Source organism: Gadus morhua, chromosome 11, assembly GCF_902167405.1.
Source record: "Gadus morhua chromosome 11, gadMor3.0, whole genome shotgun sequence".
NCBI classification, from domain to species: Eukaryota; Metazoa; Chordata; class Actinopteri; order Gadiformes; family Gadidae; genus Gadus; species Gadus morhua.
In genome coordinates, this window is record NC_044058.1 from 29,752,712 (window position 1) to 29,766,254 (window position 13,543).

The 13,543-nt window shown below is 56.4% G+C and overlaps 1 protein-coding gene across 2 annotated transcripts; it reads right to left on the reverse strand.

Moving 5' to 3' along the window:
* Window positions 1–1,343: 1,343 nt before the first annotated feature.
* dnajb5 (DnaJ heat shock protein family (Hsp40) member B5) lies at window positions 1,344–12,433 on the reverse strand. 2 transcript variants are annotated; one of them, XM_030370802.1, is made up of 4 exons: window positions 12,278–12,424; window positions 10,821–11,090; window positions 8,646–9,352; window positions 1,344–1,668 (listed from the first exon to the last, which is right to left on the reverse strand). In XM_030370802.1, the coding sequence occupies exons 2-4, from the start codon at window positions 11,029–11,031 to the stop codon at window positions 1,435–1,437; spliced, it is 1,152 nt and encodes a 383-aa protein (XP_030226662.1). In that variant the 5' UTR covers window positions 11,032–11,090; window positions 12,278–12,424; the 3' UTR covers window positions 1,344–1,434. The 2 variants fall into 2 exon arrangements, with proteins under 2 accessions (XP_030226662.1, XP_030226661.1); XM_030370801.1 differs by having other exon boundaries at window positions 1,345–1,668; window positions 10,821–11,039; window positions 12,278–12,433.
* Between the last annotated feature and the right edge of the window lie 1,110 nt (window positions 12,434–13,543).

The following is a 13,543-nucleotide window of genomic DNA, read 5'->3' on the forward strand; positions in this document are numbered from 1 at the left end:
CTCTAGTCTAAACCTAACCAGGTCTGGTCTGGTCCAGAAGACTCTAGTCCAAACCAGGTCTGGTCTAGTCCAGAACACTCTAGCACCAAACCAGACTTAAGGGTCTGGTCCCGTAGACTCTAGTCTAAACCTAACCAGGTCTGGTCTGGTCCAGAGGCGTTGGGACGCCTCAGGAACCAGAGACAGACGGCGTAGGGCCGGGTTCCCCAGAGAACCGTCACAGAACACGCAGTTAGTCCGACCGCAGCAGCTGAATAAATACAAAAGTAAAGATGCGTCAGCTGAGATAATCCTCTGGGCTGCGTTAGAAAAGGTGTAGCATGATCATACGTGTTTACTGTCCCTCCTTATGTACAGAAATAATATATGCAAGAGCTTGTGTTCCTTCTCTAATCCCTCTCCCAGCGTGTGGCGGCTCGAGCGTGTCTCCGACGTCAGACCGGTGAATGTTGACCCAGCACCTATGCTGTGTTCGTCGGGCCAGTATGTGTGTGCAGTAATACTAATGATACGATAGGATTAAGGCACGTTAAAGTCCCTCCGGCGCTGAGATGGCGGCTCATGGCTCCAGAGAACGAAGCACCTTTCAGCGGAGAACCGAACGCCCTGCTGGCGGGAGATTGTCGTGGTCAGGGTTCCTGCCGCAGTGGAGGTCCGTCACTGAGTATGTCAGGAGGCTGGGGGCTTTGTGTGCACATTCATAACGGCGGCGCCTCGACTCACACACAGATCGATGTCCGTGTCTTGCTAGTTTGCTTTTTTCAAACATTGAAAAACTTAAAAAACCTTATTTGAAAACGCTGAGGTCAGTTGCTGGTACACCGAAGGTAAGAAGAAGAAGAGTCCAAATGGAGGCCGCCCTTTACAAGAGAAGATCCTCGAAATGTTCCATTTAAAAAAATCTCCTTTGGGTTTGTTCGTCAGAAAACACGCAGATAGGGGCCAGCGGCTGCTGCTGTGTAGAAAACACTATTCATTAATAAAGTCATTAATAAAAACGCAAAAACTTCAAGGATTTTGTTAAATTCACTAAAAGCATAAATTGTGCCGACGCCGTCCTGAGGGGGGGGTCAGGGTCCAGTGGGGGGGGTCCACTGCCTCCCGGAGGTCAGGGGGGGGTCAGGTTCAAAGGTCAGGGTCGGAGGTCAGGGTCCAGTGGGGGGTCCACTGCCTCCCAGAGGTCGCCTGGGGGGTCAGGGTCGGAGGTCAGGGTCCAGTGGGGGGGGTCCACTATCTCCCGCAGGTCTGGGGGGGGTCAGGGTCGCCTTTGAGACCGGGAGGGTCGGGGGGGGGGCGGGGGTCCAGGGGTGGAGTGTCGGGGGGGGGGGGGGTGGGGGGCGGGGGTTCGGGCGCGTCCTTGTCCTCGTGGGGGGGGGGGTGGAGATGGGGGGTGGTCCGGTGTGTGTTCCTGTGTGCCTGTGTGTGCGTCGTGTTCTACGACTGAGGGAGGTGCTGTCGGATGATCTCGCGGGACTGGGGCGGGATGCGGTCGGGGAAGTGGACGGAGAACTCCACGATGAGGTCGCCGCGCTGCGAGGGGTTCTTGGGGAAGGGCAGCCCCTCCCCCCGCAGCCGCTTCACCGTGCCCGGGCGGATGATGTCATGGCAGGGCAGCGCGATGACACGCTTATCCAGGGTGGGGATGCTGACTGTGCACCCACACAGAGCCTGGAGGGGGGGGGAGAGAGAGAGAGAGAGAGAGAGAGAGAGAGAGAGAGAGAGAGAGAGAGAGAGAGAGAGAGAGAGAGAGAGAGAGAGAATTACGATTAGCATACTTTAAAATTCCCTGGGGAAATGGCTACGGTCGTAAAGCTGCTAAGCTGTGATAAAATATAAACTTGAAGATCTTGTTATGTGAAATATAAATAAAGGTGTATACATACAAGATTTCCATAGAAAAAAATGAGGAGAGGAGGAGGAGGAGGAGGAGGGGGGAGGAGGGGGAGGCGGAGGAGGAGGAGGAGGAGGAGGAGGGGGGGGGGAGGGGGAGGCGGAGGAGGAGGAGGAGGAGGAGGAGGAGGGGGGGGGGGAGGAGGAGGAAGGGGGGGGGGAGGAGGAGGAGGAGGAGGAGGGGGGGGGAGGAGGAGGAAGGGTTAAGCCATCGCTCCACTAGTGACCGCCGCCCCGGGAGCTTCAGTGACCTCATGTTTCCATGACCAGCAGGAAGAAAATGTGAACACCATGTTTTGTTAGCTCGTCCTAGAGACCAACGCTAATGAATGCGTGCGTGTGCGTGCGTGCGTGCGTGTGTCCATGTGTATGCGTGTGCGTGTGTGTGCGTTCGTGTGTGCCACAGCAGCCTCTCTCCGCTGTGTTTACGAGGCGTTCTGAGTGACAGCTGAACTGTGTATTCCTAGCAGATCATCTTTAGACGAGAGGAGCTCTAGGGAGATCTTGGCAGAGACCCCATCCCCAGAAAGGAAAGAACACAGCCTTTCTAGTCCTAGCAAACACACAGTTAAACGACGATGGGAGCCCGCCGTGCGTGTGCGTGTGTGCGTGAGTGTACGTGTGAGTGTGTGTGTGTGTGTGTGTGCGTGTGTGCTTGGGCCGAGCTCTGAGGACTCTAGATAGCACTGGGCGCTAAATTTAGCAGCGGCCTCATAGCAAGAGCAAACGAAGTGAGGCTGGAATTGGCTGAGCTCGTAAATAGTTTGAGGGCATGTCAAACAGGCTGGGCTTGAAGTAAAAGAAACACACACACACACACACACACACACACACCGAATAACCCTCTTGAAAAAAATGGACACACCCACACACACAGAAACGAAGAAACCCACACACACACAAAAATACACAGAATTATCCTGGTACTTCCACCCTGGGGGTTGAGCTACCAGGAGAGAGAGAGAGAGAGAGAGAGAGAGAGAGAGAGAGAGAGAGAGAGAGAGAGAGAGAGAGAGAGAGAGAGAGAGAGAGAGAGAGAGAGAGAGAGAGAGAGAGAGAGAGAGAGAGAGAGAGAGAGAGAGAGAGAGAGAGAGAGAGAGAGAGAGAGAGAGAGAGAGACGAGCAGTAGGTTTATTCAGTGGATATATTAGTTGGTGTAAACGGCCTCCCGCTCCCCTCCAGATAAACTCCAGATAAACTCCTCTCTAATGAGCGTCAGTAACCGTACCTCTCCTCTACTCCAGGGCGGTAATCTAACCATCTGTCCCTGGGCGAGCCAGGGACAGACGGACGTACCACCGCCTCCCTGGCCAGACTCTCCTCCGCCTACTCCCAACGCCGTCGCCATGGCGATAAAGATAACACCAGCCCCCCGTCTCTCAGCATGAGTCTGAGGACTGGTTCTTAGAAGGGTGTCGCTGTCTGGGGGCCTCTAGGAGAGGGGAGCAGGGAGGGGGGGGGGGGGGGATGAGGGCTGGGTGCTTAGGGGGGGTATGGATGGGGTGACGGGGGGGGTGTTGGGGGGGGTATGGATGGGGTGACGGGGGGGTGTTAGGGGGGGGTATTGATGGGGTGAGGGGGGTATTAGGGGGGTATTGATGGGGTGACGGGGGGTGTTAGGGGGGGTATTGATGGGGTGAGGGGGGTGTTAGGGGGGTATTGATGGGGTGAGGGGGGTGTTAGGGGGGTATTGATGGGGTGAGGGGGGTGTTGGGGGGGTATTGATGGGGTGAGGGGGGTGTTGGGGGGGGTATTGATGGGGTGAGGGTGGTGTTAGGAGGGTATTGATGGGGTGACGGGGGTGTTAGGGGGGTATTGATGGGGTGAGGGGGGTGGTGTTGGGGGGGGGTATTGATGGGGTGACGGGGGGTGTTGGGGGGGTATTGATGGGGTGAGGGGGTGTTAGGGGGGTATTGATGGGGTGAGGGGGGCTGTCGAGGGGCACTATAGGGCTGAGTCCGTTCTGTGCGGCTGCCAGGAGATTCCTGTACGTCACACGTCATTCAGCAGGCGGCCGGGGGTCGTGTCATTTACTATTATGAACTCATGTCCATTCACCACAGAACACCCCACCCCCCCCCCCCCCCCCCCCCCCCAGCACCCCAACACACAGACACACAAACACACAGACACACAAACACGTTGCCATGGCGCCCACAACATACTGCCAGCTGGACCAAAGACCTGCTGATTGCATAATCCTTATGGCTCAGACAGAGCCCCAGAACCTTCAGCACACACACACACACACACACACACACACACACACACACACACACACACACACACACACACACACACACACACACACACACACACACACACACACACAAACGCTCTTTAACTGTAAATCTAAAAGTTGCTCTGCTTCTCAGAATATGTTTCACAGGGTACATGCACACACACACACACACACGCACACGTATGTGCGCACATTCACGCATACGCACAAACACACAAACACTCTTTTAAGTGTAAGAGTTGCTCCTCGGTACATGATGGACCGGGTTTACCGTGATCCCGGCTCCCTGAGGACTTACATAAGCAGCTGAAATGCCAGGACAATTAGTTTAGCGCTCTCCTGAAACCAACAGGGAGAGGCTCCCGTCTCCCGCCTCTCGTCTGGCGCTCAGACCCCCACGCGGTCACCGCTGACCTGTGATGGGCGGCCATTGGCTGCCTTCCGGATGTCTCCGTATAAGGAGGAAACGGTTCTATGTGGGGCAGAGCACCGCGCGGTGAACGCATGAGGACACATCCGCCATCACCTTCAAATGTCTTCTCCCTGCGTCAGGACCGCAGTCGCTCACCAGCTCCCCAAGAGACTCAGGGCTCACCTGGTCAGGGTTCACCTGGTCAGGGCTCCCCTGGTCAGGGCTCACCTGGTCAGGGCTCACCTGGTCAGGGCTCACCTCGTCATGGTTCACCTAGGCTCTGAACAAGTGCGTCCGCTGAAGGCCCTCAATGTAAACGTAGCGGCATCAGGAGGCCGTAGCTATCCGAGCACAGGGTCATGCTAGGCTACCTAGCTGCAGCTAGGCTACCTAGCTGCAGCAGAGGGATGCTTGTGGAACTTCAAACCAGCCTCTAACTGTCTGACAGAACCGGCTCTATGAGTGCTGCTGTGTGCCCCCCCCCCTCTATGAGTGCTGCTGTGTGCCCCCCCCCTCTATGATTGCTGCTGTGTGCCCCCCCCCCCCCCTCGATGAGTGCTGCTGTGTGCCCCCCCCCCCTCTATAAGTGCTGCTGTGTGCCCCCCCCCCCTCGATGAGTGCTGCTGTGTGCCCCCCCCCCCTCGATGAGTGCTGCTGTGTGCCCCCCCCCCCTCTATGAGTGCTGCTGTGTGCCCCCCCCCCCCCCCCTCTATGAGTGCTGCTGTGTGCCCCCCCCCCCTCTCTATGAGTGCTGCTGAACGGTTTCTTTATTTAGCAGCATTGTGGAGTACACACGTAGCTGGAATGATAACACACAGTTTACCTTCCCTGTGCGCGGTGAGCGTATGCTAATGCTAATCCCGTAGCCGCGGCTCCAGCGAGGCTGTGTGGTCGGTGCAGTGCAACGCTGGCAGCGGATTGGACGATGAGGGTGCAGTGCAACGCTGGCAGCGGATTGGACGACGAGGGTGCAGTGGGCTGCGGTGGCTTTCCACTGCAGCAGTGCTCTGAACAGTTGGTGGAGGTGCTGCACTGCTGCAGCACCTCCACCAACACCACCTCCACCACCAACACCACCACCAACACCACCACCAACACCTCCACCACCACCACCTCCACCACCACCACCTGCACCTCCACCACCACCACCACCTCCACCACCCCCACATCATCTCAGAGCAGCGTTCTGAGGGGTGGGTAGAGGTTATTGAGTGTGGACGGAGGGACACCAGGTTCCTCCACCACCACCACCCTTCAGACGGAGGGACACCAGGTTCCTCCACCACCACCCTTCAGACGGAGGGACACCAGGTTCCTCCACCACCACCCTTCAGACGGAGGGACACCGGGTTCCTCCACCACCACCCTTCAGACGGAGGGACACCAGGTTCCTCCACCACCACCCTTCAGACGGAGGGACACCAGGTTCCTCCACCACCACCACCCTTCAGACGGAGGGACACCAGGTTCCTCCACCACCACCCTTCAGACGGAGGGACACCAGGTTCCTCCACCACCACCCTTCAGACGGAGGGACACCAGGTTCCTCCACCACCACCCTTCAGACGGAGGGACACCAGGTTCCTCCACCACCACCACCCTTCAGACGGAGGGACACCGGGTTCCTCCACCACCACCCTTCAGACGGAGGGACACCAGGTTCCTCCACCACCACCCTTCAGACGGAGGGACACCAGGTTCCTCCACCACCACCACCCTTCAGACGGAGGGACACCGGGTTCCTCCACCACCACCCTTCAGACGGAGGGACACCAGGTTCCTCCACCACCACCCTTCAGACGGAGGGACACCAGGTTCCTCCACCACCACCACCCTTCAGACGGAGGGACACCGGGTTCCTCCACCACCACCACCCTTCAGACGGAGGGACACCAGGTTCCTCCACCACCACCCTTCAGACGGAGGGACACCGGGTTCCTCCACCACCACCACCCTTCAGAGCAGACTTGGCTCTGGGAGTATTCTTTTTGTAGCGTAACTTAATCAGCAACACGTCTTGTTTTTAAATCCAGTCTGGTCTGATGTCAGTCTCCAGGCTGCCTGTTCCCAGACGAGGACCGAACCCTTCAACTGCCCCTCTTTAATACCGGCTCCTGATTGGACAGGACTCTCCAATAACTAGACACCTCTGCCTTTAAACGATAATGTAATAATGCGTTCGGAATCTAACATTAACAACACCAGTCAGATAATCCAACAGACAAACAATATACTCAAAGGCCCTTAATGGACACACTTATCGTATGTTGTCAGTCCTGGCACTTCAAAATATGATTAGCATTGTGTATCATCTAGTCCTAGCTATCTGTGTTGTACACGGGGAATGGGTTAACCTAGTGATGGTTAGTGCTTGGCTCTTGGTTCTATGAACATCCTTCCTGTACCCACAGAGACATATTGTTGTTTCTCTTTCTTCTGACTAATGGACTCATTGTAAATCGCTTTGGATTAAAGGGTCTGATAAACGCCCTCGCTGGAGTACATAGTTCTAATAACCGGACCCCCTTCCGTCTACCTCCTAAAAGAGGGACTCACACTGCAGCCGCGACCTTTAGCACCACCAGGCAGCCCGCCGGGCGGCCATGTTGTCCCCCCCCCCCCCCCCCACCCCTAGTTGTAGCCCCCCTGCCATTCTAAACACCCCCGTGATGAGCAGCGCTCCGGGACTCATCGAACGGCCGTGTTTCATTTCACGGACGGATCAGAGCGCTCTGCTGTGTCAGAGCGGCTAATGAAATACTGAGGCGTCACCCCCCCCCCCAGGATGCTCATATGCTCGCTGCTGCACGTGTGCGTGTCTCCAGAGAGTCTCTGAACACACAGGAACCCAAGCACACACACACAGAGTAACGCACACACAGGCTAACACACGCCGACACGTCTGCTGCTTCTTTGGCCCAGTCGCTGCTGGAGAAGAGGTTTGGATCTCAGTGAGACTCAACTCATTACACAAACACAAAGTCGTTTGTGTCCGTCTGCTTGCATTGGTGTTGCTGTGTAGTAAAGGGAGGACGAGTGTACAGGGTGGTGCACAGTGCAGTGTCTAGTGTACGGACTAGTGTCTAGTGTACGGACTAGTGTCTAGTGTACGGACTAGTGTCTAGTGTACTGGTCAGTGTCTGTGGTACAGTTTAGTGTCTGGTGTACAGTTCAGTGTCTGGTGTACAGTTCAGTGTCTGGTGTACAGTTCAGTGTCTAGTGTACAGTTCAGTGTCTGGGGTACAGTTCAGTGTCTGGGGTACAGTTCAGTGTCTGGTGTACAGTTCAGTGTCTAGTTTACTGTGACATGTCTAGTGTACAGTTCAGTGTCTAGTGTACAGTTCAGTGTCTAGTGTACAGTTCAGTGTCTAGTGTACAGTTCAGTGTCTAGTGTACAGTTCAGTGTCTAGTGTACAGTTCAGTGTCTAGTGTACAGTTCAGTGTCTAGTGTACAGTTTAGTGTCTAGTGTACAGTTCAGTGTCTAGTGTACAGTTCAGTGTCTAGTGTACTGTGACATGTCTAGTGTACAGTTCAGTGTCTGGTCTACAGTTCAGTGTCTAGTGTACTGTGACATGTCTAGTGTACAGTTCAGTGTCTGGTGTACCGTTCAGTGTCTGGTGTACCGTTCAGTGTCTGGTGTACAGATCAGTGTCTGGTGTACAGATCAGTGTCTGGTGTACAGTGTAGGGTACAGTGTACAGTGTAGGGCACAGTGTACAGTGTAGGGTACAGTGTACAGTGTAGGGTACAGTGTACAGTGTACAGTGTAGGGCACAGTGTACAGTGTAGGGTACAGTGTACAGTGTACAGTGTAGGGCACAGTGTACAGAGCAGGGTCCTCTGATGTGTCTCCAGTGGTCCGGGCCGAGGGAGCCGGGCGGTTCGCTGAGTGAAGCCGTCACACGGGGACACCACATTCCTCCGTCCTCAGTGACACCGCAGTGACACAGACACTCCACTGCGCCCTATAATATCACTCTCTATCACACACACACACACACACACACACACACACGGACACACACACACACACACACACACACACACACGGACACACGGACACACACACACACACACACACACACACGGGGACGTCTCACCTCCTTAAGGGTGACCTTGCAGCTGTGGACGATGTTGGAGCCGTCCCTCTGGAAGTGGGCGTGGCCCTTGTCCTTGAGCACGAAGGCGATGTCGGCGGGGATGTTGTCGGGGGTCTCGTCGCCCTCCTTGGGGAAGGTGATCTTGGTGCCCTCCTTCCAGCCCTTCTTGATGACGATGTTCAGGATCTTGTCCTCGGTGCGCGAGCTGCGGCCGTCGGGGTTGAGGCGGCGCCGTGTGATCTTCATGCGCTTGGTGCAGCCGTGGAACACCTCCTCCAGGGAGACCTTCAGCTCGTGCAGCACGGGGGGGTCCTGCTGCCGCCGGTGCGTCCCCAGGCGGTCCGAGTGGCCCCCTCCCCCGCGTCTCCGCCGGCCCTCGCCGGGCGGGAACCCGTTGTTCAGACCCCCCGCCGTGGGGAAGCCGAACTGCCGGAAGTGTCCGAAGGGGTCGTCCTCGTCGAGGTCGCCCATGTCCTGCTCGCCCTCGTTGTGGACGTGGTGGTGGTCCCCCCCCCCGCCCCCCCCCTGGAACGGGAAGCCGTTGGGCCGGCCCGGGTGGCCGTGGGTCCGCGAGCCGAAGAACATGTCGAAGGGGTTGGAGCCCCCGAAGAAGGAGGCGAAGGTGGCGTGGGGGTCTCCGTGGAAGGTGTAGTGGTAGGTGGAGCCCCCCGGGGCCCCGGAGGAGCCACTACCCCCCGTCTTCAGGCCTGGGGGAGAGGGACGGAGGGGGGAGGGAGAGGGAGGGGGGAGAGGGAGGGAGGGGGAGGGAGAGGGAGGGAGGGGGAGGGAGAGAGAGGGAGGGGGGAGAGGGAGGGAGGGGGAGGGAGAGAGAGGGAGGGGGGAGGGAGAGAGAATGGGGAGGGAGGGAGGGAGGGAGGGAGGGGGGAGGGAGAGAGAGTGAGGGGGGAGAGGGAGAGGGAGGGAGGGGGGAGGGAGGGAGACAGACGGGGGAGAGAGACAGACAGGTTAACACATTGGAGTCCTGTTACGTTAATACCTGGTCCTACCCCCCATGGATCAGGTCCCCATCAGTTAATGAGCACGGGGGGGGGGGGGTCTGTGCGCCTGTCAGGGGCAGGCTGGTCTAGTGGTGGACGCTCTGTCCTGTCTCCTGCAGCCATCTGAGAGTCAGGTGCCCCCCCCAGCCCCAGCCGCCCGCCCCTTAAGACGTGCGTCTCGGGGGATTCCCTGAAGTCGCTCTGGATGCAGACGGCTGCTTAAGGCTTCATGTTGATAGTAAATAGTCATGTGATCCAACATGATGTCACCGGGGACCAGACACGGCGGGGGATGTGATGCTGGCCATGTGCTTCGGTTTCAAAACACAAGGCCGGGTCCCATGACACGATGGCACCCGTGAACGAGCGTGTCATCATCACCAGCGCTAGGTGTGTGATGGATGAGCAGCAAGAGCTCAGAGAGGAGAGAGAGGAGGTTAGAGCGAGAGCGAGCGGGAGACAGAGACTCCAGTGAGTACTAGTGGGGGGGTGTGGAGCTGAGGTGGGCCGGAAGGCCTCTGTGTGTGTCTAACAGAACAAGCTGCTGGCAGCGCCGTCAGAGAGCAGGCAAGGCTTTCCTTACGTCTGCGCGCAGTACACACCCACACACAAACACCTAAACAGAAACCGCCTACACATGTCAGCCTGTTAGCGCGCGCGCACACACACACACACACACACACACACACACACACACACACACACACACACACACACACACACACACACACACACACACACACACACACACACACACACACACACACACACAAACTGTTGTAGTGCACTAACCATATAAGGCATCAGGAGTTATTCGAGGTGCTAGTGTTGGGGTACAGGCTCGGCTAATTAGACAGAAGCAGCCGACGGCGTCAGACATGCAGAAGACAGACTAAATCACAGACTGAGACACGGTAAACACACGGTGAACACACACCAACACACGGTAAACACACAACAACAAACAGCAACACACGGTAAACACACACCAACAGATGGTAAACACACAACAACACACACCAACACACAATCACACAAGGTAAACACACACACACACACACACACACACACACACACACACACACACACACACACACACACACACACACACACACACACACACAGTAAACCCCGACCCTCCCAGACCCAACAGGGCGCGGGGGTCTTCCGGGCTCACCTTCCTCCCCCAGCTGGTCGTAGACCGCCCTCTTCTTGGGGTCGCTCAGGACCTCGTACGCCTCGGCCACCTCCTTGAACTTGTCCTCGGCGTTGGCCTCCTTGTTCTTGTCGGGGTGGAAGCGCAGCGCCATGCGGCGGTACGCCTTCTTGATCTCCTCCTCGTTGGAGGCCTTGGGGATCCCCAGGGTCTGGTAGTAGTCCTTCCCCATGGCGGGACCTGGAGGGGCGGGGACACCTGTAACTGGGGGCTGGGGTCTGAGGCCCGCAGCTGGGGAGATAGAACCTGCTCAGGGGACGGGCCTGTTCTGGTGGAGACCATAGACCGTACTACAGCCAAGGGGAACCCCAGCCTGTCTGGGCCTGGGACCCCATTTTTAGGGCGGGAATATTCTTGTGACCCCAACCTCTGCTCCTTGTTGGTTTTAACTCCATCAGCACGTGAGTGGCTGAACTCTGGCTGCTTTGTATCTACATGATGCACATGGAGAACTTTCAAACCTTCAAACCCTTCTTTTGGATGAAAACGGTGTCATCAATATATCTGTAACTCATCTCCCTTGACCCCATGCAGGTCTTATCATTATAATCTAATGATGCATCAGATGACCTGAAGCGAGGCCTCACCAAGGTCCGCAGTCCCCTAATGAGACGGGAGCTCCGAGCAGCTCGCTGCCAAGGCTGTCACATGATTTTAATTCGGCTCGATATGGAGACATCGCGCTATGCCGAAGTAGGAAACCCCCCGCTGTGAGCGCCGCGAGCTCGCTCTGGTAAGTGTTGCCATGGGGATGTAGTAGAACGTCTCAGCATCCACGGCGCGAGGAGGGAGACGAGGCGAGTGATGGAATCCCCTCCGCCCTCGATGCAGGAGGGTCTTTTCTCCACACGTATACGTGTAGATCAGGATGAGAACTAGGAATCTCTGGCATCCATCGCGACGTGTGTTCCCCTGTATTTAATTTAAAGGGTGTTTGGGTCATTTAGCGACAGCTCTACTGCTGCGGGTCCTGAAAACGCGGTCGGACAGAACCACAGGAGCTTTCCTCATTAGTCTGTTCTACCCACTGGGACTGAATGGGACCGCTTTACAACCCATCCTCTCCGTACACGTGCTTTAATCAGTCGGTATCCCTCTTCTCGGGCGATGCGGATATGTAGTCTAGGATTCTGTGGAGAAGTGGAGCTATGCCGACTAGGAGCGCAGCTAGACAAAGGCACAGCGCCGACCACTGCCCCCAGTTCAGACGGAATATAACCAGTAGCCCGCTGCACGTCTCCGCGTCGCCCGGACATCCGCAAGACCATTCACGGAGAACAGAGAACATTTAGATCACCGTGTGTTAACTGATCAGAGGTCAGCGAGAGGACCGAGGAGCGGCGCTGAAATCCAAGAACCAAAAGACGCTTCTCACAGAACGACAGATCGGAGAACAGCAGTAAATAATAAAGTCCTACCAGATGTTCTTTTTTTTCTCCCGGCGGCGTGAGGACTGTCAGACGGCCGCCATGGTCCTGCCTCCTCTCCTCAGTGTGTCGGTGTGGAGGCTCATCCCCCCCCGCGCGCTGTCCCCCTCCGCCGCCGCCCAGCCGCGCGCCTCTTGACGTCACGGAGCCGGCTCTGATCCCCCCCCTCTGAAATAGAGGATGACCCCCCGTCAGCCCCTGACGATTCGCTGGAAAATCCGTCCATCTGCGACGGAATTAGACACGCACGCACGCGCGCGTGTATAGTCACGGGAATGATTTGATTCGTTGCGAAATCAGAAAGGAATGAGAGCAGCTTCCCTTCTCAGAGCAGCCTCGTCAATCCCAAGAACAGAAAGTTGGGAAGAGGGTGTGAAGACACGCCCCCTGCACGGGTTTCACTATCACGGTGTACTTCTGATCAACTGCTGACCAGTTGATGAGATGGATTTGCCTTGATAAGTCGAAATGAATCCGTTAAGTCAAGAATCAATCGAGTCTTATCAGGAATAATCACCCCAACTCAAAGATGAGGTTACGTGGAGGTCGTTGTTGACTGTACTTGCATATATCTCTGAATATATGCTTTAATATTTAACCAAACACGATTCGACGTAAACGATGTGAGGTTCCCGTATGAATGTTCATATGAACACGCTGCCTCAGACGCCCTCGGAGAGAGAGATCAAGTTTATTTGAGTCATCTGTTGATAAAGAGGTGTGAGGTGCAGTGGGTGTCTCAGTCGATGAGTCTGTCTGACACGTCACACACCACACACAGAGACACACAAACAACTATACACACCACACAGGCAAACAACACACACACATACACACACACACACACACACACACACACACACACACACACACACACACACACACACACACACACACACACACACACACACAATGACAAACACAGACACACACAGACACTACAACACACACTACCGCACACACACGCTCACCTTCGCCCACTTATAGGTGAAAACGCAGCGATGATGAAGAGCGGCTTAATAGCGAGTCACGTTGCGTGAGCCGTGTTCCTCCGGGCGGTGGTGGAGCGCGCGGTCCGGGATGCCGCAGCAGTGGGACCGACGGAGCGCAGCTGTCCTGTCCCGGCAGCTGGGCCTCGGTCCGCTGGTATTCACCCCCAGCCTGCACCATGTGTCGGGACATACTGCAGGGCTCAGGGGGAATGCACCACAATGCATTGTGGTCATTTCACTTCACTACCAGATCAAGAAAGCCAAC

What these genes read in the sequence shown, in the direction of transcription:
- dnajb5 (XM_030370802.1), bottom strand. Translation starts at nt 11,031, where the DNA reads ATGGGGAAGGACTACTACCAGACCCTGGGGATCCCCAAGGCCTCCAAC. An exon ending in CGACCAGCTGGGGGAGGAAG is followed by an intron (nt 9,353 to 10,820) that starts GTGAGCCCGGAA and finishes CCTCTCCCCCAG; the next exon opens with GCCTGAAGACGGGGGGTAGT. An exon ending in GCAAGGTCACCCTTAAGGAG is followed by an intron (nt 1,669 to 8,645) that starts GTGAGACGTCCC and finishes CCCCCCCTCCAG; the next exon opens with GCTCTGTGTGGGTGCACAGT.